Here is a 24,640-nt window from a genome sequence, read left to right as displayed (position 1 = left end):
TGGTGGTTGTTGCTAGAATGTCTTCTGCCCATGTGGTCCTGGGGCCACACCATCCAGTAGCTGTACAACAGTTTTGCATCCGACACATCCCAGGTGGACTGCCACCTGCCAGGTATAATCCCTATAGCATTTTTATCCACAATCTGGGTGTCATTTTGAAGTCCTCTTTCTCCTTTATCTTTATAGATATAGAGACTAGTTAGTATCGTAAGCACATTAAGAATTGTTGCCCTCAGCCCTGTCTTTACTGGTTTAAATAAATTCCGGTCTGGAGTTCTGGGGGGATGCATCAGTTGGTAGAATGCTCACACCACACCGCTGCAGCTGCCTTTTCTATTCTTTCATGAGCTCTTTGAGGGCTCCTGATAGGGAGTTCCAACTGGGAGACAGCAAGAAGTCTTGCTCTTTCTAAACTAGCCCTGAGACTCATGAACTAAACCCTGAGTGCGCTAGGCCCAGTAAACCCATACAGCTGATGGTCACTCCCACCCAGGTCATTCTCTCCCACTCCTGAGTTGGCCAAGGCCTGCTCTGGTTCCAAATTCTTCCATACAGCCTCATGGGCTAAGCTAAGAATGGAGGTGGCATTTCCAGACACAGTCAACATGTATATTCATCTGATGTTACAGGGAGAGTAACCGCAAGAATGGTCTTTGGAGAGGTCTTTTATACCAGACCACATACATTGAGTTGGGCAATATTTGCCTGCTGGGAAGATGATGGAGAACCCATCATTTTAAGGGTATTGTTTAAAAGATAGAAATCAAGACCAGGTAGTTTGCTAGTTACCACTGTAGAAGTAAGTCCTTTAGTCTCTTTATCCCTAAGTTTCCTTATCTACAAATATCAGTAACATCCACATTTGTTACCATAACAAATAACTGAAATAGTCTATCTATAAAGAGAAAAGAGTTGCTTGAGTTAATAGCTTTAGAGGCTCCAGCAACTGGGCTATTTTCTTCCAGGCCTTTTGTGGGGGTATTGGATGGTAATAGTGGGGATCAAAATCACCTCTCTCATGATAAGGGAATGATACAGAGTAATGGGTCTTGGGACCCACAGCCAACTTCAATACCAACCTCTCAGTGGCTAAAAGACCCTAAACTACCTATTTAAGTGCTCATCTTCCCAATACACCAGGAAAGGGACTAAGCTTTATCACATGGACTTTCTCATTAAAATTCTAAAGATACAGCTCAGTCTATCCTCTTGAACTATGCCCCGCTTCCTCCCAAGACTCTGAGCCTGGGCCTACAGAGCTGCTTTTCACATCTCTGGTTAGGACCTCCCCCAGGAACCCAAGGCCCTGGGTTGAGACAATATCTATACATTCGTGTGTCAAGACTGGCTTGACACACACACACACACACACACACACACACACACACATATACACACTAGGAGCATGGTAGCATACACCTGCAATCCCAGTAAAGAGGTTGATGCAGGATACAGGAGGATTGCAAGTTTAAGGTCAGCCTGGGTTAGAGTGAGACTCTGTCCCAAACAAACAAAAATTAAATAGATGCACCAAAGACTTGGAGAACCAAAAGTGCCCCGCCCTTTGTTTGAATGTTAGGAATGATGAGTTTTTGTAGCACACTGCACCCTATTTAGTCATGCGTTATTCAACAGATGTCGCTAAGTGCTTACTTCACGCAGAGTGCTGAGCACTTTGGACGGTATGCAGCGCAGCACTGCTTGCCCATCCTATGGTGCCCTGTCTCACAGTGGCATTGATATTAGCAAAATATTTGTGGGCAAATGTTTTTCGAGGAAGCATACAGTTCTGTAAACTAGAAAGATGAGTACAACTCGGAAGGAAAAAGGCAGGTTATGCTGAAGCTTACACAGGTGGGAGTCTGTGTTTAAGATTTCTTAGTCTGGGGTTTGTGAGATGGCTCAGTGGGTTGCGGTAGTTGGTGACAAGTCTGATGACCTGAGTTCCATCCCTAAAGTGTGCTCACTGCTCTGTGTGTCCTACAGCATGTGCAGAACACAAAACGATGGACATAATTTAGAAAAAAAATACGTTGGTTTGTATCCTAAAAATAGTGGGGAAGTCGGTCACGGCTGTTTCAGCTCTCTATCTTGAAAATTTAAAACTATTCTGCAATAATATCAAATTTACAAGAGGTTGAAAAATATTAAATATTGATATTCGAGGTATGCAAAACTTTCAAAAACATAGGTTCTCACGTGGTTTTCACTCAGTTCTTCACTCACTCATCTTTCCCAAATATCAATGTCTTACAAGGCTCTTTTAGCAAGTTAGACTGTCCTTTGCCAGTGCAGAATTCAATCCACAATCACATATTGCCTTTACGCATTATGACTCTTCCAATGTGAGATGATTTCTTAAGTCTTTCTTTTTCTTTTTTCTTTTTTTGTCACGTTGCTTTTATTGGATATATTTTATTTATGTTTCAAATGTTCTCCCCTTTCCTGATATCCCCTCCATAAACCCCCTATCACATCACCCCTCTGTTTGCTTCTATGAGAGTGCCCCGCACCCCCTACCACCTCCCTGCCCTGACATTCCCCTATAATGGGGCATTGAGCCTTGGCAGGACCAAGGGCCTCTCCTCCCATTGATGCCCAACAAGGCCATCCTCTGCTACATATGCACCTGGAGCCATGGGTCCCTCCATGTGCACTCTTTGGAAAGTGGTTTAAACCCTGGGAGCTCTGGTTTGTTGTTCTGATGGGATTGCAAACCCCTTCATCTCCTTCAATCCTTTCTCTAACTCCTCCATTGGGGACCCCATTCTCAGTCCAATGGCTGACTGTGAGCATTTGCCTTTGTATTTGTCAGGCTCTGGCAGAGCCTCTCTGGAGACAGCTATATCAGGCTCCTGTCAGCATGCACTTCTTGGCATCAGAAATATTATCTGGGCTTGCTGTCTGTATATAGGCTGTATCTCTAGGTGGGGCAGTCTCTGGATGGCTTTTGCTTCAGTTTCTGCTTCAAACTTTGTCTTCATATTTCCTCCTGTGACTATTTTTGTTCCTCCTTCTAAGAAGGACTGAAGCATCTGCACTTTGCTCTTCTTTATTATTGAGCTTCATGTGGTCTGTGAATTGTATCTTGGGTAATCTGAGTTTTTGGGTTATTATTGACTTATCAGTGAATGCATACCATGTGTGTTTTTTGTAACTGGGTTACATCACTCAGGATGATATTTTCTAGTTCCATCCATTTGCCTAAGAATTTTATAAAGTTATTGTTTTTAATAACTGAGTAGTACTTCATTGTGTAAATGTACCACACTTTCTATATTAATTCCTCTGTTGAAGGATATGTGGGTTTTTTTCAGCTTCTGGCTATTATAAATAAGGCTGCTATGAACATAGTGAAGCATGTATCCTTGTTATATGTTGGAGCATCTTTTGGGTATATGCCCAGGAGTGGTATAGCTGGGTTCTCAGGTAGTACTATGTCCAATTTTCTGAGGCACCTTCATACTGATTTCCAGAGCTGTTGTACCAGCTTTCAATGTCACAAACAATGGAGGAGTGTTCCTCTTTCTCCACATCCTTGCTAGCATCTGATATCACCTGAATTTTTGATCTTAGCTATTGTGACTGATGTAAGGTAGAATATCAGGATTGTTTTGATTTGAGTTTCCCTGATGAAAAAGGATGTCGAATATTTCTTTAGGTGTTTTCTCAGTCACTCAGCATTCCTCAATTAAAAATTCTTTGTTTAGCTCTGTTACCCATTTTTAATAGGGTTATTTGGTTGTCTGGAGTCTAACTTCTTGAATTTTTTGTATATATTGCATATTAGCCCTTTATTGATGTAGATCTTTTTCCCAGTCTGATGGTTGTCATTTTGTCCTAATGACAGTGTCCTTTGTGTTACAGAAGCTTTGCAATTTTATGAGGCCCCATTTGTCTATTCTTGATTTCAGAGCATAAGCCATTGGTGTTCTGTTCAGGAAAATTTTCCCATTGCTCATGTGTTCAAGGTTCTTCTCCACTTTCTCTTCTATTAGATTCAGTGTGTCTGGTTTTATATGGAGGTCCTTGGTCAACTTAGACTTGAGCTTTGTACAAGGTGATAAGAATGAATCAATTTGCATTCTTCTACATACTGACTATCAGTTGGACCAGCACCGTTTGTTGAAAATGCAATTTTTTCCATTGTATGGTTTAAGCTCTTTTGTCAAAGATCAAGTGATCATAGATGTGTGGATTTATTTCTGGGTCTTCAATTCTATTCCATTGATCTACTTTCCTGTCTCTGTACCAATACCATACACTTTTTGCCATTATTGCTCTGTAATTCAGCTTGAGGTCAGGGATAGTGATTCCCCCAGAAATTCTTTTATTGTTAAGAATAGCTTTCACTATCCTGGGCTTTTTTGTTATTCCAAATGAATTTGCAAATTTCTGTTTCTAATTCCATGAGAATTGAGTTAGAATCTTGATGGAGATTGAGTTGAACCTGTAGATTGCTTCTGGCAAGATGACCATTTTTATTATATTCATTCGGCTAATCTCTAAGCATGGGAAATCTTTTCATCTTCTGAGATTTTCATCAATTTCTTTCTTCAGAGACTTGAAGTTTTTGTCATACAGATCTTTCATTTGCTTGGTTAGAGTCACACCAAGGTATTGTATATTATTTGTGACTATTGTGAAGGGTGTCATTTCCCTAATTTCATTCTCAGCCTGTTTATCCTTTGAGAAGAGGAAGGCTCCTGATTTGCTCAAGTTAATTTTATATCCAGCCACTTTTCTGAAGTTGTTTATCATGATTTGGAGTTCTCTGGTAGAATTTTTTGGGGACACTTAAATATACTATCATATCATCTGCAAATAGTGATATTTTGACTTCTTCATTTCCTATTTGTATACCTCTGACCTTTTTTTGTTGTCTAAAATTGCTCAAGCCAGGACTTCGAGTACCATATTGAATAGGTAGGGGGAGAGTAGGCAAGCCTTGTGTAGTCCCTGATTTTAGAGGGATTGCTTCAAGTTTCTCACCATTTAGTTTGATGTTGGTTACTGGTTTGCAGTATATTGCTTTTACTATGTTTAGGTATGGGCCTTGAATTCCTGTTCTTTCCAAGACTTTTAACATGAAGGGGTGTTGAATTTTGTCAAATGCTTTCTTAGCCTCTTATGAGATGATCATGTGACTTTTTTGAGTTTGTTTATATAGTGGATTGTGTTGATGCATTTTCATATATTGAACCATCCCTGCATACCTGGGATGAAGCCTACTTGATCATGATGGATGATCATTTTGAGGTGTTTTGGATTTGATTTGTGAAAATTTATTAAGTAATTTTGCATCAATGTTTATAAGGAAAATTGGTGTGGAGTTCTCTTTCTTTGTTGGGTCTTGATGCGGTTTAGCTATAAACATAATTGTGGCTTCATAGAATGAACTGGATAGTGTTCCATCTGTTTCTATTTTGTGAAATAGTTTGAAAACCATTGGTATTAGTTCTTTGAAGGTCTGATAGAATTCTGCCTGGTTCTGCCTTCAAAGTGCTAAGATTAAAGGAGTGCACACTATGCTGGGCCTTTAAGATGTTCTGCTGTTTTGTAGAGACCTATGTTGAGATGTGCCAATATCTCTTTGTATTTCCTCTGTGAGTTCTACTATACACTGATAATCCCTCTGTTTTCTGAATGGTGCTTTTATTGCTGACAATCATCTTGCCTTTATTTATAAGAATTGTGGCATGTCTCCCTTTCAGGATTTAGTATTAATTAATCTAGCTATTTATACCAGCATGGGATCATTGGTGTTTATTTTTATTCCAAGGAGCATAATTCATATTTCCCATTTCTTTGTTGCTTAACATTTTCGTGTTTAGCTAAGAGAACTTTGTGTTATGCTGACAGTCTTCCAGCATGCCACTGTCACTGCTGTTCTTTGCTTCTTGGTAGCCTATTTTATCTTCTTAATGTGCTCGTTCAGAACTCTCCAAAGGCTTCTCTTCTTTTGGTAGGGAATGGTGTTGAGAACTCACAGTTTGGGTGTTACATATGCTCACAGTTACAGGGATCCTTTTGTTCCAGAATTATTTCAGGGAGAGATAGGAAAGATGTCCAAGTAAATGCATACCCATGTCATTGTCTATAATATCTATCATCTCTCTGTCTTTCTGTCTTAGGTCTGGCTTTCTGTCTCCCATCTACCCACATGTTAATGTATTCCTCCAATTCCAAACCAGCTCACAGGGCTCATTCTAGTCTTTTAGAATGTATTGCTCCCTTCCCCAGCAATAGTACATTTGTCTTTTTTATTCATAACATAGTCACTTACTTATTGCTCTAATACACATAGTGAGCTTTAAATTTCTTTAACCTACACACTTCTGAAATAGCATCTGCCTCTTTTGAAAAGAAAAAGCATAATCAAAATATGGTGGTATGCTCATGTGTACATATGTATGTGTGTTGTACACTCATAAATGTGCTCTGTGTGTGTGCGTGTGTGTTCACATGCTCATACTTTCCACCTTATTGCCTGAGCCTGGATCTTTTGCTGAATTAGAAGCTCGTTTGTTGGCCATCAGGTTCCTTGGAGTCACCTGTTTTCTGCACCGACCAATGCTGTGGGCTACAGACACATGCAACTGTGCCTGGGTTTCTTATTTGGGTATTGGAGATTTGAACTCAGACCTTCATGTTTGCAGAGTAAGTGTTTTTGCCCACTGAGCCTTTTCCACAGCCCAGCTTCTTATTTTAGTTTCCTGTCTTTCCCCAGTTCCTTGATATGAGTCCTAGTGCTGTTACACTAATGTCTTCTATTTGTAGTCAGTCCCCTTTGGATTCCCTCTCTCTCTAAACTATGGGTGCTGGTTTCCTTTCTCGTTTGCTATTTGATGGCTGTGATAAATGTCACCAAGGCTTTTAGGTTTGAACTGTGTTCAAAGGCATACCAGAATAGTCCCTTCTCTCTGTTTCCACCCCTGCCCCATTTCCATGGCTTCCCTGCCTGACTTCTGTAGTTGGTCAGTCCTGCCAGGGTTTTAGTTTGTTCTTGTACTGTCTTTTGCATAGACTTATATACAAACATGAGCGTATCTTCTCAGGTGCCCTTTATTACAGTGAAAATTAGTGCAATGAGACAAACATCCTCCTGGTTCCTGGGTAGAAAGCGACTGGAGGCAGATTAGTGATGCAGAAAAGCTGACAAACACATCACGGCTGTAATGGACCTAGTCTGTATCTCCTGCCCCGGTTTATGGGCAAGACTGAAATTCACTGGTCCAGGGCTTTCCTAGGATGTCATCATATTTCAGACTATTTGAACTCTCCACTCTTGGCAGATGGTCAAAAAGAATGAAGATCCTGCTAGGGAATAGGCAAGAGAATGACAGTCCAGCATGCTCATGTGTGGCTCAGTGCCAGTGATGACTATGATGATGATGACGGCTCCTGCAATCCCTAGGATCCTGACACCAGGAAGGGTAAGAGAGCCCATCACATGCCCCTCTTGACTCTTCCAAACTAAAAGCTGATTTATGCAAGAGAGATGCCAATCTTAGTTTCAAAAAGTATTTAAGGAATCTTGAAACATTTTTAGCTTTTATCTCTTGATTTGGGCACAGCTCCTTCCTGGTGCGTAAGTTAGTAGGAACACAAAGAAGCTAACAATCTGGTCCCTGACAGTGTAAGATTGACAATCAAGGAAGTTGGTTTTGAATATTCAGAAGCAGGAAGTGTCAGGTTTAGTCTCAACAAGACATAAACATCAGGTTCAGGTGGATCCTCTCCTTTTCTAACTCCAGGAAAAAAAAATGTGGGTGAAGTTGTACGGCCTGGAGGGTGAGCCAGGACTGGACTTCTCTGGACTTCAAGTTTCCTTAGAAGAATTTAGTTTCCCGAGAACTTGGCTTCCACCTTTGCATAGCCTCCATGAGAAAGAGAAATTTAGATCTAAATCTGTAATTTCCTGAGTTGCTACAGGGAGCCTGTGGCTGTTCTCTTCATGTTGAATATCCTTTATTAATCCCCACAAATTAAAGTTTACCCTATTTCTTTACTGAAAACTTTTAAGAGTTAGAAGTGACACTCCCAGATTGCCCGATTCATCAACAACAAATACTAAATTTGAGCATGGGTGGGTGCTCCCCATAGTCACCCACAAGATAAAAATTTCAGAGAAGCATCATCTTTGCAATTTTGCATAGAATCTGGTGGAGATGGGCAGGATCTCTCCTGTCCATCCTGGCTCTGAGACTGAAACTTCACATTCAGATGGCATACTCTTCTGCCCACACTGACAACCATGGAAACCACGGAAAGGGGAGGACACCTTGTTCCAGCCCACATTTCTTTATTCTTCATTTTCAGGTCAGATTCAGCACACGAGTCAGAGAGCCTGCTCTCTCTCTCTCTTTAACCTGCCCCTCCTCCCACAAAACACACACCAGTGTTCGCACTGATACCCACTCATAGAACATAGATTGGTTCTCTCCAAACCATGCTCCTGCTGTGAGAAAGCACAGAGGTGACTGGGCCTGCCTGGACTTCAGCATAAGATGGCATGTAGGCCTGCTGCGACGCTCTGGAATACCTTAGTGCTCCTAGGGGAGCACATAAGTGGTGTCTCAGGGAGGCAGCTATCCACACATCTACGGGCACATATCCCACTGTGCCAGGCTCGTGCTAAGTACCTCTCTATATTTGGAAGATGACTTGCACGCAGCAGAAGCAAGACTTTCGTGGGATATCACAGACATCTAAGACCCAAGGGAAAGTAGAACAATCAGGCTTTTAAAATCATACATGGTTTTTCAATCCTTTGCACAAAATCTCTTGGCAAGCAACAGAAGCTCTTCCCATTTGCACTCTACCACTGCAAGATAAACAAAGGGAATCCTATCTGGGTACAAGAAGATAGACCATCAGATCAATTGGATGTGGCATTACTTTTGGGGAGATGAATGTCCTCGCTGGTCCTTTCTTCCCCTCTTTAAAATGAAGAGGAACAAGTGCAGATTGATATTCTTGAATCCTTAAGAAGATCCTCTTTTTTTTCCGTGTGTGTGTGTGTGTGTGTGCCAATAGAGAACATGAATGAATGGATGAATGAATGAATGTGCACGCACGTGGAGGATCCCACCATTTTGTATTTGTCTCATGTGTATGGAGGACACTGAACTCAGATCTTCATGCTGGTGTGGTGAACATTTGCTTCCTGCTCTCCTCAGGTCTTCAAAGCAGATCATCCTCGGAAGAACAAGCACACGGGCAAGCAGGAATCTTCAGCTAAACCGGAAAGGAGTCATCCTCACTGCTGTGTAAAGATGCCCTTTAGGGACTGGGGGAGTGAGCAAGACACCGTGGTGAAGATACAGACAGGCAGGTGCAGGCTGTAAGTGGCTTGAACGACTGAGATCTTTCCTCTCTCATGGATGGAGATGTAGCTGGTGACACTTATGGCCAACATAATGTTACCCTTGTGTTGTTCCTAGACTCCCATGAAGCCTTAGTACCAACTGAGGTTTAACTCAGGGTTCTCTCTTAATTGTGTAATGAACAGAGAACCAACCTTCTGAAACACACATGGAAAATATCAGCTGAGCAAGCCAAGCCAGGCACCTAGAATTGGCCTTCTGTGTTTTGAGAGCCTGTGTTGATAGAGCATGGCCAGCGTGAAAGTCCCCACCAGCTCTGAGAGATCAGGTTTTCACCTGGGCTGGGAAACAGGTAGCAGACATTTGGGTGTGTGAGTATGTGGGGGTGTGTAAAACGTGTACACAGAAACTGCCACACCCACACCCCACATACCATGATGGGGTGTAGTCATGAGTAGCCCTTAATCCTAACCATCCCATTGTTGTCAGGAGTTTTGATCTTTGATGGCAATGGGTCCCTAAGGACAGAGAGCAAAGGTGATTGGAGGACCTAAAGGGCATCTTTACACAGCAGTTGCTTACCAGCTCCTTTTGGGCATCTCCATTACCATTGGCTCACAGTTACCATAGCAGATACTACTGAAAGGAAATTAGAGTCATGTCTGGCCATGTCTCGTCATTAAGGCCACAAGACTTACCCAAGTTACTCAAGACATATACAACTTGTTGGGGAATTTGGCAGAAGAATTGTTCTGAGTTACTAAGAGTTATGATATACACCTTTGTTAAAGAAAAAACTAACAGCATCACACATTACTCCCGATAGTTCACTTGGTGCTTTGGAAGATGCTTTAGAATTCTGAAGGGTCTCTGAGAGTGACAATGGATGTCTCAAGTGCTGAGTACAAGAACATTGACTAAGGACACAGTGGTGGCAAGACGGAGTAGCAACCTGACTGGCCTGACAACTGTATTATGTGAACTGTATTGTGTGTGTGTGTAAACCTAGTCCTGGTTTCAGCTTTAGCCGATACTAAACGCAGAATGAGTCTGATGTAGCCCCTCCTTTTCTGGCGGTATCAGGGAGCTTGAAGATCTCCCCAGGTTCAAATAGTCTGTGTATGTGTTTTTAGCTTTTCTAAGATCTCCCTAGGTTCTAATAGTCGGTGTATGTTAGGTTTCCATCATCAGAACCGAGAAAACCTTTTTAAAAAAACAGTAAAAAAAATTTTAGTTATGTGTGTGTATGTATGTGTGGTTTGTGTGTGTGTGTGTGTGTGTGTGTGTGTAAATTCAGAAGTCCTTGGAGACCAGAAGAGAGTGCTAGATGCTCTAGATTTGGAACTGGAGTTATAGGCAGTTGTGAGTAGGTGCTCAGAACTGAAATTGGATCCTCTGAGAGAGCTCTCAACCACAGAGCCACCTCTGCAGCCCCCAGGAAACCTGAACAGCAGGCAGAAGTTTGAAAATGACTATTTCTAAAGCCACTGGGCTGGGCTTCTGGCTCAGTGTCCACCTGCCCTGCCAGGGAGACAGAAAGCAGGAAGAACAGGGACTCCAGCATCATGGGCGATGGTGTAGTTTATTATTGTGTTCATCGAGCCCACAACAAGAATTCTTCCAGGTAGAAATGAAGAAGTGTGTGGCCATATACTCAGCCTTCTTAGACCAGGGAGTGGCCTTCCTGATACCAGAGCTTTGAGATCTAGAGACAGGCATATGTCCTAGCCGGTAAGACATGACGGGGGAAGGCAGTGGGTGAAGATACTGAACCGGATCCTTGACCCCATGACAGGTCTAGAAGGTCCTGAGAGAAGCACACAGCAAATACAAGCCAGTCTCTGTCTACCGCAGAAACTCAGCCCGTATTTCAAGTGACCGCTGTTACGTGCTCAGTGTAATTGTCTTTTGAAGTTGATTCTACCTCCTTTGTGTCCTTTGACTTTGCTTCTCAGGTTTGGCCACTTTGCTCCACTCAGTTCTGGGACAGGCTGAAGTTTGCACTTGTAAAATCTCAACCAAAAACAGAGCTGTGAACAGTGACTCCTTGTGTTATATAAATAGTGTCAATGTTATATAAGCCCCCTCTCTCTCCCTTCCTGTGAGACCAACCTTCAGAATGATCTATGCACGTACTCAATAGCACAACTGCCTGAGGACCGACATAGGGTTGGCCTCGAACCTCTTCCTTCTTCATCTCAGACAGGAAGGAAGCCAGCCCTGAGCTGTGAGGCTGCAAAGGCTCTAGACAGAGCCAGTCTCTTCCAATAGGTTGGCACGGGTTCCGCCCACGCCATGCTACTCCTTCAGCAGTCCCAGCTTCTTCAGAGCCTCCCTCCTGTGCCCATCCGGAAGGCCCTTCGGGGATATCTTGACACTGACACAGGGGGGGCGAGGAAGCTTGTCGTGACTCTGTCCTTTGAAGGATGGAAGCTGGCAGCACTGGCCCTGCTCCAGGCCAACCAGCTTGCTCCCCTGGATTCCTGCGAAATCCTTTCCCATACCCAAGGAGGCAGGCCGGGGCCGGGAATTACGAAAGGAACTGGGTGAAACCTTGTCCAAGGGGCTCTTTCCTAGAGATGTGCTGGTTTGGCAGCTGGGGTCTTTCTCAGCTGCCGAGAGATAGCTGCTCAGCCCCACGCCTGATCGCTCCAGAGTATTGGACTTGAAGTTCATCTGTCTCAGGCCAGGGATACTACTTTCCTGGAGGGTCAGCCGTGGGTCAGGCTTGGGCTGTGCCAGGGAACTGTTTTCCTTTGAGGCCTTAGGGATAGGAATGGGCATAGATTTGGCAGCTGTAACCTTTCCCGGAGGGGTTTCCTGTGTGGGATTCCAACTCTTGCTTAGAGAGTCCATTGGAGTGACAGCCTTCCTCGGGGACGCTTTCCCTGCTGCTGGAGCAGGAGATGGAGATGCTGGCTGAGCAGGAGTCCGGGCCTGGGAAGGGGTCTGTAATGGAGCCTCCTTGACTTTGATGGTACTGGTATGTTTATTTACTAGCAGACTGGGGTCATCTTGATCCTGGGGCAGCCCTAGCTTTTCCAGAGCTTCTCTGCGGGCTTTCCTTTGTTCTTGCAAAGAAGAGACAGGGCTAGAGTCTGTACCTTCAGGGTGATTTGACAGCCAGTTCTGAGGATGGCTGTGGAAACTGCTTCGGCTGCTCTTCAGGACGATATTAGGTGGCAGCCTACGGGGCTTTGCGGCTGTGAGGAGAGCCTGTTGGATGTTTGGCTTGACCCCTGATGGTAGGGAAGGTTCTTCGGCTTTCATGTTCTGAGATGACTGGGCAGGAGGCTGCTGTGGTTGCTGTGGCCCCTCTGTCCAGCCTTTCTCAGTGTTTTTATGGGACATGGTTTCAGAAGACGTTTCCTCTTTCTTTTGGGAGTGTGGCCTGCTGTTCACAGTGTGGGTCTGTGGTGTATGTGTCTGTTCTCCTGGCTTTTTAGTTGGGCTCTCTCCCTCACGTTTCTTTGGTCTAATGTCCTGGAAAGCTTCTGGTGGGGGTATGAGAACTCTGTTCAGGTCCAGGGTACCCTCCTGGGATGGGGCTGGTGGCTGGACAGTCTTAGTGCCCTGGCTGGTGTGCCCTTTCTCAGGCTTCTCCAAGAACACCTCAGATGCTTCAGAAATGCTGTTAGTCTGGGTGGCACTTTTCCTGAGATTCTGGCTTCTGCCAAGATGGAGGTTTCTGGGAAGGCTGCAGGAACCCGACCTGAGGCCAAGGCTGTGAGACTCAGGAGGAATGGAGGGCTGGGCCACTGGCACCTGCTGAATGTCTATGGCCTCTGGCTTTCCTGTGGGGATTAGGGAGAACAGGAGGAAGGAATAAACAGATTGAGAATGCTCTAAGGCAGAAAGCACACACCTCCCCAACTGTCTTCCCCAACATCTATTTGTTTGTTTATTCTATTTGATCTGCTTTTAACAGGGCAGCTGTTTTCTGGAGGTCACATCTACTAATAGATAAAGAATGGCAGGTTTGTTTTGACTGGGAATTGACTTTTTCCTAACGGTTGGAAGACATCACTTCTGAGTTGCTTCAAATCCTTGACTTAGGCTCTCCCATCCTTCTATTTCTGCACCAAAGTCAGGGAAAGACTTTAAGATGTTCTTTATAGCTATCATGGCTCCCAGGTAACAGAGCCCATGGGAAGACTTTATCTAAACTTGATGTGCTTTGGCCTTCTACTTTTGATTCCTAGGAGAGCCTGGATGTTTCTGGGATAGCTAGTGCCATCTGCTGACATGACATCCTGCTAGTGAGCTTGGCAGGTATGTGAGGTTCAGTGGGCACAATGAAGTTTCCTTTTCTACTCTGTTGAAATGGAGGGTCCAAGGTCGTGTTGATAAGTATTTACTGAATTAATAAGCAATACCAGTGTGATGGTCCACAGTAATTGCTTTCTGTTTGCCCTGGAACACATTCCCTCAGAGTTGTGCGCCATCCCATCCTCTTTTACTAAATTGGGGCTCCACCTGGTCTCTCCTGTCTTTTAACAGGAGCCTGAAGGTGCCACATACTGCTGGAACGCTCCTCTCTTATCTCCCAGTCTTGTTCTCTGGTTCACCCAGACTAGCTTTCTATGCTGACTCCTGAGCCAACAGCTTAGGCCTCTCTGACTCCTCCCTACATGAGGTATCCTATCTCTTTTTGAGTTCTTCCCTGACAGGGAGGGAGCTAGGTAAACCCCTTCCCTTGCTAGGCCTCTGTTACTTCATAGGAAGACACAAGAAGCTGGTTTCTCAGGAAGCCTCTTCTTCTCTAGCTTTAGTTTGGCTAAAAGAGTACAGGGCTCCCTTTTCTGCCTGGGAACTTGCCCTTGACAAGCAAGGTGGGAAGTGCTCAGGAGACTCTGGTCTTCTGAGTGTTGCTTCCCTCCACGGTCTCTTACCCTGGGGAGCCTGTTGTGTGGTGGTGGGTAGTGCCCAGACACTCTGAAGACTAGTGCCTGGCTCTGACTCGTCTGTGGAGAGCCCACTGTCAGCCTCAACCTCTAGCGAGTCAATGGTCTCCTTCAGGAAGAGCAGACACTCCTTCTCTTCAGCAGACAGGAAGTCGTAGCTGCTGTCACTCTGTGGGGAGAAGGAGCGATGAGCTTGGGGATGGGGATAGGGCTTCTGAGACCTACCCTGTTTCAGGGGGTGAGAAAGTGGCAAAGCTCCGCCAACCACTGAAGCTGCTTCCTGCCAGGGTAGGTACCAAGGAGGGCTGGCAGGCTAAAGCCCACTGAAACTCAGTTCTGAAGGCTGGGCAGGCAGAGGGCAGGGACACTTTTCTGTTGCTCAGTCCTGAGTAGGTAGACTATTGAGGGGCACAGACCAGAAGCAACCCCAGGTTTTCACTGCAGTTCCATGTGACCTTAGTATTTCAAGAAGTCTGTCTACCATCTAACTCTAAACAGTAAGGGCAGCAGCGTGGCTAAAACCTGACTGGTATCTGGTATCTCCTTTAATTTTTCAAAACACTTCTGCCTTCTCTGGATTACCACCTAGCAGGCAGGCCAGTGCCAACACCAGCTAGGTATACGCCAAGGAGCCACGGGGATATATGGCATTTGGCCTGAGCTTTCCTGAGGCATTTCCACTCCCCATCATAATGTCTGTGATACTTCAGAACTGTGACTCTTCCAGACTCCCTGAGGTTGCTGGCAAAGGTTGCCAAACTGTCCTAAACTATCCTGGGGAGTTGGGAAGAGGTTATGAAGCAAGCCTTCCAGTCGGGCTTCCCCTAAAGTCATTTGCCTGAAACCTGGGTCTGCATAATGAGGGACAGTCCCCCAGACAGCTCTTGCCATCTAGTGATCTTCACCATGGCCCTCTGGATATCTCCCTCATAGACGATCCAGTGAGTGTGGCTATTCATACTGGTGTCTTCCAGTCAGAAAGAAGATGGTGTCTCTGGGTCCCCAACCTCGCATGTCGAAGGGAAGGTGTGCATATGCGGTAAGCACTTTGGACTTATATGTGCATGCATTGACCTTCATCCTCCATCTTTGTATATCAAGACTCATTGTGTAGGCATCCAGGAGTGGTGGGCACACTACAGAGTACCAGGATGACTCTGTCTCCAAAACAAACAGCTCATCAACTATATTAATTAACATACGGTAGAAACCTTTTTATAAACCCTACATTTTCTTTTCCTTTCTTGCTCCTCCCTTCTTTTCCCCCCAGACAAAAATCTCATGTAGCCTAGGCTGGCCTTGAACTTGCTCAGTAGCCAAGGGTGACCTTGAATTTCTGATTCACTTCCCTCCATCTGGTATTTAACTAGGTTTTGTGTGTGTCAAGGATCTAACCCAGGCCTTTGTGTATGCAGGGCAAGCACTGTCTCTCCAGCCCCCCAGCTCTATCCTCCAGTCACAGTCTGCACCCTCAAATACTTTTCAGGACACAAAAGAGTCAAGTTCAAGCTCTTCATTCAGGCTGACAGTGTGTAAGGATGATGAACGGCAAAGGGAGATGAGGCATATTTCCTCCTTCACTCCGACCTTACAGGACCCAGAGCCTAAACTCATGCCCAGAAAAAGAGTAGCTTCTTACATGCCCTCACAAACAGTTAAGCATCCATTTTGGAGATTTCTTACTCTGTTCAGACAGGGCCATTTGTTTTCTACATAGAGGCTTTATTTATTTCTTTTACAATTTAAAAATCTTTATTACTTTGTGTGTGCGTGCTTCTAGGCATGTGCATGCTACTGTATGTGTAGAGATCAGAAAGAAACACTGGAGAGTCAGTTTCCTCCTCGTGTTCCGTGGATTCTGAGAACTCCATGTTTATCTACTGAGCCATCTCATGAACTCTGTTTAGGTTTCACTGTACAGCCCAGTCTGGCTGATAATATGGTGTCGCCCTGTGTGTCGGCATACTCAGTAAGAATAGTTTCTTTCCTCCTTTCTCTTACTTCAGAAGGCAATGGGGATGGACACACTAGGTAATCGCAGCAGCCTAATTTTCTAGATCCTCTTTAATGTTTCTTAGCTGTGGTCCTTTAACCCCAGACACTCCCTTCTAAGGGAGAAGCTTCTAAGACTCAGCTGACAAAACTTAGATTTCTCAGGGATCTCAGAAAGTCACAAGATCCACATAGCCCCTCCCCAAGGTTCTGTAGGCAGTAGACAGATGGGGTGGGGACAGGAGAGACAAAGATTGAGAGAGACAGAGACACAGAGAAAAAGAGGGAGAGGGGGAGAAAACAGAGAGAGGGAGACTGACTCTTTGGAGGACTATCTGCAAGGTGGTCCAGGAGCTACAAGGAACAGGTTTTGAGCTGCAACCCATGCTGGTGGCTGTGTGGTGATGCCTGAGGCTCATCCATGCTCCTGTAAATAACCTCCATATTAGGATCATCTCTTGGTCAGCAAAGGTCAGACATTACGTACATCTTATTACTCCCTCGAGAACCATCGTCCTTGGGTGTTAATATTTTCCCTGTTTTAAAACTAGTTCCATGTGGTGGTACACACCTTTAATGTCAGCACTTGGGAATTGGAGGCAGGTGGACCTCTGTGGGTTCAAGGCCAGCCTGGTTGAGTGAGTGCCGGGCTAGCCAGAGCGACATAGTGAGACCCTGTCTCAAACCACAAACAGACAAGTCCGAGACTGGAGAGACTGAAGCTAGAGATATTGGTGCTATGTTAAGGTAGTATGGCTTCTAAGTAGGGGATCTGGATGCGTTTGCTTCCATAAGGGCTCCCATCTACTCTCTTCTCTTTGATTTTTGTGGGAAACTGAAGCCATGCTATTATTCATTGCACTGAAGCCTCCCATCCCCCCACCCCACCCACGCCCCTTGCCAAGACAGGTCTCACCATGTAACTCTGGCTATACTGGAACTTGATTGGTAGACCAGACTAGTTTCAAGCTCACTGAGATCCACCTGCCTCTGCCTCCCAAGGGCTGGGATTAAGTGCCTGCTCCTTTTCTCTGCCTAAACTCTTTGTTTGATCTCATGAAAATGCGGGCAGGTGGGTATTGATCCGATTGCTCTCTGAGACTGTCCCACCCAGTTCTCTACAGAAGCAGAGGTGACTCAGAGGCAGGAATCCAGAGATTCACTCCCCCATGAAGAGATGAAAGAGAAGGTGCGCTGAGTGACAGTGGGTGGCCCAGCCGGGCAGGGCGGGGCGGGGCGGGGCGGGGCAGGGCGGGGCGGGGCGGGTATGCAGAGTCAGACAGACTGCAAGAGGGAGAGTACATACAGATCCAGAGTGGGTGGAGGTGGTGCTCATCACGCCGCCACAGCTGCCGATGTGGGTCACAGGTTCTGAGCACAGCCCTGCTGGCCAAAGCTCCCTCTTGGGCATCGCCTGAAGCAAGGCGCAGGGGTGGTGAAAGGGGCTCCCAGAGGGGAAGTGAATGGAAGTGAAGAATGTCCCAAGCTGGGCCTGAAAAGAGAACATCAATGCCACGTGTGAGCAGAGGCTTCTGCAAAGCTCTGTTCAGGCCCTGGGGTTCTATGATGACAAGATACCAAGGAAGCAGCTAGCTGGAAGGGGGCCGTGGACCAGCCATGTCTGAACTCCACCCCCAGCCTACATGGAGGGACACATGCAGAATGGTGGATTCAGGGAGCAGAGGACAGGCAAGTCAGACAAGAGGCTCTATTCTTTCTCTTAGTTGCTTCCTCCCATTATGAAGCAAGGACTTGAACTCATATTTTCCTTCCCCCACCCAATACATATTAAAAGGTTGAGAGCTTGGGTTCCGGGTTCAAATCCCAGTTGTGCCACTTAGGTATTTGATTTGAGGCAAATTACTTGTAAAATAAAGTTAATGCCAGTTAGCACAGAAAGCTCCACTGGTAGCAGATAATCACCAAGTGAATTTAATAGGTAACCACTACGGTTCTTATAAAAATCAGACAAGATCCATCTCACACCAAATGAAACCCGAGCACAGGGCGCAAGATAGAAGGGTCTTGAAGAGAAGGGTTTCTGTCTAGATGTGGGGAGGGGTGGTCCAGGCCCTTAGTAACATACTTCTTAAAGTTATGATGAGACTACAGAACAGGGCGAAGCCTGTGTAGAACACTGTGAGGGATGCGCCCAATAATGTCTATTGCAGCCTTGTTAATGATGTCATAGACACGATATGCCACCAGGAAGGCTAAGGTCATCTTTCTGCCCTGGCCCATATGAGCGTGGCACCTGCAGCTAAGAGCCGTCCCGTTTCCCTCGTGTAACACTTGCGTTCTGACTTTGCTTACGTTCACAGTGAAGTTCCCCAGACTGTATCAGATGAACAAGAGAAATGTCTAGTTTAATTCCTCTCAGCCCCAGCTCCTTTGGTGTGAGCGTGTGAGCATGTGTGATATTTCAAGTTCATTTCAGAAGCAGTAATAGCAACAAAACCAACCAACCAACCAAAACAGTCTCATTGCTGCTGCTGAACTTCCCAGGGCTTTTCACATGTGGTTGTGGGAAATCGTCTACTAGAGCTGAGCAGGTCAAGAATGAAAGTTTAAAAGAATCATGTGCAAACTTCACTATCAGGAGCGACAGAAACACGGGGGGAAAGACAGATTTTATGTGATCCAAATCCATATTCTGCCTGTTAACACTAGACTGTGTTTTTAATTATTTCTGCTACTTCCCTAGTAGAGGGTAAACTGTCCTGGGACAATATTAGGATCTGGGGACTTGGGGCTCAGATGCCAGGGTACACATTCCAGTGCCAATGTCAGGTTCGGGCTAGGTTAGGTGATTGTGTCTTCCAGCCTGGCCATGCTGGCAAAGGTAAGGCCTCACAGCGTCCTCTCTTGCTTAGGAGAGACCATTAAATAAAGCAGGGGAGGATGAGCAGGAAGGGGGTGGGGTGTAGAAAAAGCAAGGGTCCTGAGTCAGAGCATAGGGTTCAGAGCCTCTCATGAGATAAGGAGGGGCCCAGGAGGGAAGGGACAACAATGAAGCCCGAGGGATAATTAACATGGGTGAGGTAGCTCTAGGATGTCTGCAAGAGGTCAGTTCCTCAGTTTCCACAACACAAAGAAACAGAAACCCAAGAAGCCCCCAGACTGACACCACTCAGCCCAGCCACGAATTTCAGAGGTTCAGAGTACTAACCCATTTCTCTGCAAGGATGAGGCCACTCACGACTGCTGTCTAAGCAACTGTCTGCACACAGGTAACAGCTGAGTTCTAAACAGTCATACTGCCCTCGACGAGGCTTAGGGAACAGCAGAAGAGCAGGTAGGAAGACAGAAAGAGCTGGAAGGGGTGGTGGGGTAGGGAGAGCTGTGATGTCACAGTCTAGGCATGGCACACCCATTGTAATCTTGAGCCCTCAGCTTCTCAAGACAGTACAGGGTCTTCACAAGAAACACCCACCAATAGCCAAGCAAGGATGGAGGAGGGACTTAGGGAGCCCTCCCCCAACTGCTGAACTACTTCCTAGGGATAGATTCAGGAAAAGGGGGTGTGAGACTTCAGTGTACCTACAGTGTACCTCACCACTGGTCACAAAGATGAATAAACTAGGTGGACCACACTACAAAGTCCCAGGTCAGGAATCTGGGAAAGGGACAGGTGGAAGGGAGGAAAAGGTAACAGGAGACAATGAGGATGTGGGGAAAACCAGCAGAATGAATTGCATATATGCGTGGAGTTGTCAGGACGCTTCCTGAGAGAGCCAATCATCGGACTACTGGGTGAGCTACTTGGAGACTTCTTCATGGCTTCGCCCTACCACGCTAAGCCTTTTCATCCCACTCCATTCCCTGTAAAGTCAGTGACTAAGAAGAATCTGGGGAATGCTTGTTTAGACGAGCTTTTGTGTGCACCTAATAGGCACCGGGAGCATAACACTGCATAAGAAGAAAATATTTTCCAGGAGTCATTGTGGATTCAAGGCACTATTTTTGGCTTCAACATTCCATGTACAACTGGAGTAATACATCTTGAAGGTGACTCACTACAATTAATGTGACATTTCCTCAACGGGTGAGGTGCTGCCTCTTACTTTCAGGGGAAAATCACTACCTCTGTTCCTTCATGTGTGCCTTGGGCTGTACTGTGGGCTGCTGGCTTCTTGTTCCTCCTGGGAAAGCCACTCAACTCTCATTACTAAGCCAGATGCAACGGAAGCTATCCGGACAGTGGGCATATATCCGCTTCACGCTATCTGCCTGCTATCGCTACAACGGGCTCTCAGATTTGCTAATCAGATCTTCGAGATAATCTGGTTGTACTGTCTTTAGTTCACATCTGAGAAAACTGGCGATTTCCCCAAATTCCTAAGTAGGAATGACCCACACCTACAAAAGTCACCTCGAGACATTGACTAGATGCCAGCATACCGAGGAGAGGATCACTGGCCACTTAGCTACTAAGAGTCCTGGTCCTCTTGCCTCCTACATCATGCCTTAAAGTCTGTTTCAGCTTTGTATTTCCAGGTTGGCAGGTTATTCTGACAAGAGACGCATGAGCAAAGACATAGCACCAGATGCAGTTGCAGACGATGCTGTGGGCACCATGCAGTCTCGGGATGAGTGTGCGCTCAGCTGCATTTCCACACCTAGTTTTCTAATTCAAAGAGTCTGAGCAGAAAACATCTTTCTTCTCTCACCACCTTCTCACTCTCTGCCCCTGGCTCAGCCTAACCTAGACTTGTTGTGTCCTTCGACCAAATTTATAACCTTGAAACCTTTGCGCTGTATCGGGGCAGCAATCGAAACCCTAGGTATTTCTGCCAGATAAGAAACCTGGGAAACAAGCAGAACAGTCAAGGTGAGGCTTTCATATCTTTTCACCTTTGACCTCTTTTGGAGACTTGAGGGCAAAAGGAAACAAGCTAAGAAAGGTCCACAGCCTATAGTCAGGGCCACCTATCCACAGACACATTAAACATTAACTACATCTCAGAGACTAGCCAAGCTTTTCGAGAGAGTAAATAAATGGCACACAGAGGGCTGGCATCTGGAGCAGAGGGTGGGGAGAGGGCCGGAGTGCCATTCTAGGCCATGTGAATCAGACCTCCTCACCATCCTCTCCTATGAGCACGCCCTCTGATGTCCTAAGGACTCATCCCAGGAGTCATGGAGGAAAGCTGCTCTTAGGTGAAGGGCTCTGCTTTCTGCTGACTCAGAATGAACCCTGGCTAGAGAACACCCAGAAAACCTACCAAAAGCTCCAAAAGACTAAGATCTGTGTCTCTCTTCTACCGGGGCTTCTGTGGGAGGGACTCGGTAGAAATACCCTCTGTACAGCAGAGCCTTGTTGAACGTTGCGGGTGTGGCCTGCATCGCCAAGTTTGCCATCTCTGATAACAAGTCAAGTGGGCCGGCTCTCTGCTCTGATAACAAGTCAAGTGGGCTGGCTCTCTGGAGGAGAGGAGAGAACATTTAAAGCTCCGGCATTCAGGACCTGAAGCTCGATGTATTCATCTAGAGGTACCTAGGGGTACGTGCTAAGGTCTTTTCCTGTTCCCCCTTCTCTGCAGAAGGCCAGAGGTAAAGTTAGCTGCTGTGTGCTAACTCCCATGCTAGTGAGAGTGAGCTTACTTTGCTCCCAACTGCACTTCTGTGGCAGCTTCTTTAGGCAGGGGCTCCAGCTACACTCTTTAGTTCTCAGGGACATCTGAAGAAGCACAGAGCAGAATCTCCATCCGAGCCTTTCTCCCAAGGACTCTGCCACGTCACTCTGGCCTGAGTCCCGGCTTGGTATGTTGAGATGAAATAAAATGTGGGTGAGGCCCAGCATGGCCAAGTAACTTCGCTTCTTAGGGTCTACATCCATTAACAGGTAAAGTCATTGATTTAACTAGTAGACCCTACTAAGTAAACTTGACCGGAGTTAGAATATCTGTATTTCCAAAGATAAAATGCAGGCCTGACTCAGTCACAGAGTACAGCATTATCATCTAGCGCGCACACTGCACCCCTTATTTAAATAAAGATAGACACTGAGCCATGGAGAATTTCCTTTTACAAATGTAATGGAAAGCCTGGGGACCTGGCTCACCTGCATGGCCCTCCCCATCGTTTGACTCCCTGCACCCCAATTATCCAGTCACTCCCTTTCAAAATCATTACTTCGTCTTAGTGCTCAGATGGAAAATTCCAAATTCTAGGCAAAGGTGATTTATTTATTTATTTAGTTAGTTTTTTTTTTGAGACTGGTCTTTCCAGGTAGGGCAGGCTAGCCTGGAACTTGCTGTACTGCCTGGAAGCCTGGCTTCAAACTTTCCATCCTCTAGCCTCAGCCTTCTGAGTACTATGACTGCGGGTAGATACCACCATGCCTAGCTCTGGCTTCTATTTGTACAATATGATTATGTAAGTATAAGAAATGTATAAAGAAATGGAAGAAGATATTCCCTAGTCCTCCATTAAAAAATATTCCAGTTCTGGAAAATCCCAGGTGGACTGAGAGACTTGAGCAGCAAGAGATGAAAACCCTCTGGGTCCAGTGTAAAGGGACAGGCATTCTTGCGGCACTCCCCAGCGCAGCCCTGTAGCTTTGTCTTCCCTTTAAATCTTTCCCTTTTCTGCAGAATAAGCAAGTTGATTAGTGATTGACTTACCTTATCTGGGCTGGGGTCTGAAGACGCGAAAGTAACTTACGCCCTTCTGTTCCAGAGGGCAGAGATGGAGACAGCTTGCCTCTCAGGTGGCGTCTCCTACTAGTTTCTTCTTCTGACCTCCTCCTGACTTACCTAGACAGGTAAATGCTTCATCCGTGCTGTGTGGACACACCCTGCTGCTGACTCTAAGCCAATCCTGGCTTCCCTCCCTACTCCTCATTCCAGCTGTTCAGTCAGGGAGGACTCAGGAGGGGAAAGAGCAGGGAGGTGCTTCTTTGTCTTGGCCAATTACCTCCTGCCCCCGCCTCCCCCCCTTGGCTTGGAGCCAATGAACTGCTAAAAAGAAAGGGTAGGCGTAGTAGACGGCTGGAGCTGGTTTGAGCTAAGAGTTTGTGTGGGGGGTGGGGGTGGGGGAGAGTAAAGAATTTGGCAGGGTGGAGGCAGGTCAATGGAACTTGATTTTCCTCCTTGAAAGAAACGCGCCAGTCCGGGTGGGCATTATGCATTTCTATGAGTCCGCCGAGAACAGGATTTCTTGTTTAGACTAGCGTTCCTTCACTTGTAGATGAACGTATTCTCCATGCTAACATTCTGGTGGCTAATTTTGTAACCAGCTCAGTCATTGACAATTTCATATCCAGAAGAGGTTCAGGGATCTCAAGGTTAGAGATGTAGTAGTCACTCAGTCCCCAGAGCTTGATGACTACTGTCCTGCCTTTTTGTTTCTGAGGAAATAAAAACTAACTTCTCTCCCTCTTACAGGTGGTCCATTTCTGGATTTAAAAAAAAGCTACATCAGCCAGAAGGGAGAGAGCATTTGAACTCGGTCATTTGGGTCTCTGGTCCCTGTTGGCCACGTAGAGAAGGCGGCAATCAATACTAAATAAAAATAAAGTCAGCTACCAACCAGTCTAGCAAGCATTTCTTTTGTGGGGAAATGTCTGGCGTGCTTGTGGAGAAGAGTAGGTCAAGGAACCTCCTGCTTCCAGGAAGAAATCGCCCTCCAGGTACAGAGGCCACTTGCCAGACAGCAGTTCTGCAATTTCCCTGAATATAGGCTGTTCCCAGAAACTATCAACTTTTAAAGATAGTTCACATGCCAGTAGTAAAAACAAATTAGGAAAAAAAAAAAAAAGCCAACAAAACAAAACAACCCCCACCCCAAACAAAACGAAAACAAAACCTCATGCAAGAATTGCTCAGGTTAAGCGAGCGCTGTATGCTGGGCACTCCGTTAAGCATTTCTATGTCTTATTTAACTTTTGCTCTAACTTCGAAGCACTGCCATTCTTGCTATCCTCTTCACAGGGAGCATAAATGGCATTGGTATGACCCAAGTGAGTAGTCGAGCAGATATTTTAATTCAGATTGTCCACTCCTAGCTTGCTTCGTTAGTCACTGTTCCGGATTCTGTGATTAGATGCTCTGGTGAAAGCAATGGAAGGGAGAAAGGAGTTGTTTGGGCTTTTAATTAATGGCACATCATGATCAGACGTCCTGGTGGTAGATGTTCTGGCCAGCTGGTCACACTGTATGCCTAGTCAGGAAGCAGAGGTGGCTAGTGCCAACTTACTTCTTTTTTAGTCAGTCATCCAGGGCCCCATCCAAGGGATTGTCCTCCTGGCATTTAGTATTTGTGTGGGGGGGAGGGGGCTCAACTCCATTAACCTAATCTAGATAAAGCCTCAGGCATGCCCAGAGACATGTTTCTAGATTCTGATTCAAGAAGAAAGTCCATCACTTTGTAGTAACACTTTCACAATTGCTGAAATGCAAGTTTTAAGTACAC

At 45.7% G+C, this 24,640-nt stretch overlaps 1 protein-coding gene across 1 annotated transcript; it reads right to left on the bottom strand.

Moving 5' to 3' along the window:
• Positions 1-11,627: 11,627 nt before the first annotated feature.
• LOC308421970 (specifically androgen-regulated gene protein) lies at positions 11,628-17,636 on the bottom strand (the record flags this gene model as incomplete). Its single annotated transcript, XM_080918470.1, has 3 exons — positions 11,628-13,123; positions 14,222-14,402; positions 17,532-17,636. 3 exons carry the CDS (start codon positions 17,634-17,636, stop codon positions 11,628-11,630), a joined length of 1,782 nt encoding a protein of 593 aa, XP_080774596.1.
• Positions 17,637-24,640: the final 7,004 nt, after the last annotated feature.

Source organism: Micromys minutus, assembly GCF_963924665.1.
Source record: "Micromys minutus genome assembly, chromosome: 6".
Taxonomy (NCBI): domain Eukaryota; kingdom Metazoa; phylum Chordata; class Mammalia; order Rodentia; family Muridae; genus Micromys; species Micromys minutus.
This window is presented reverse-complemented; position numbering and strand designations above follow the sequence as displayed.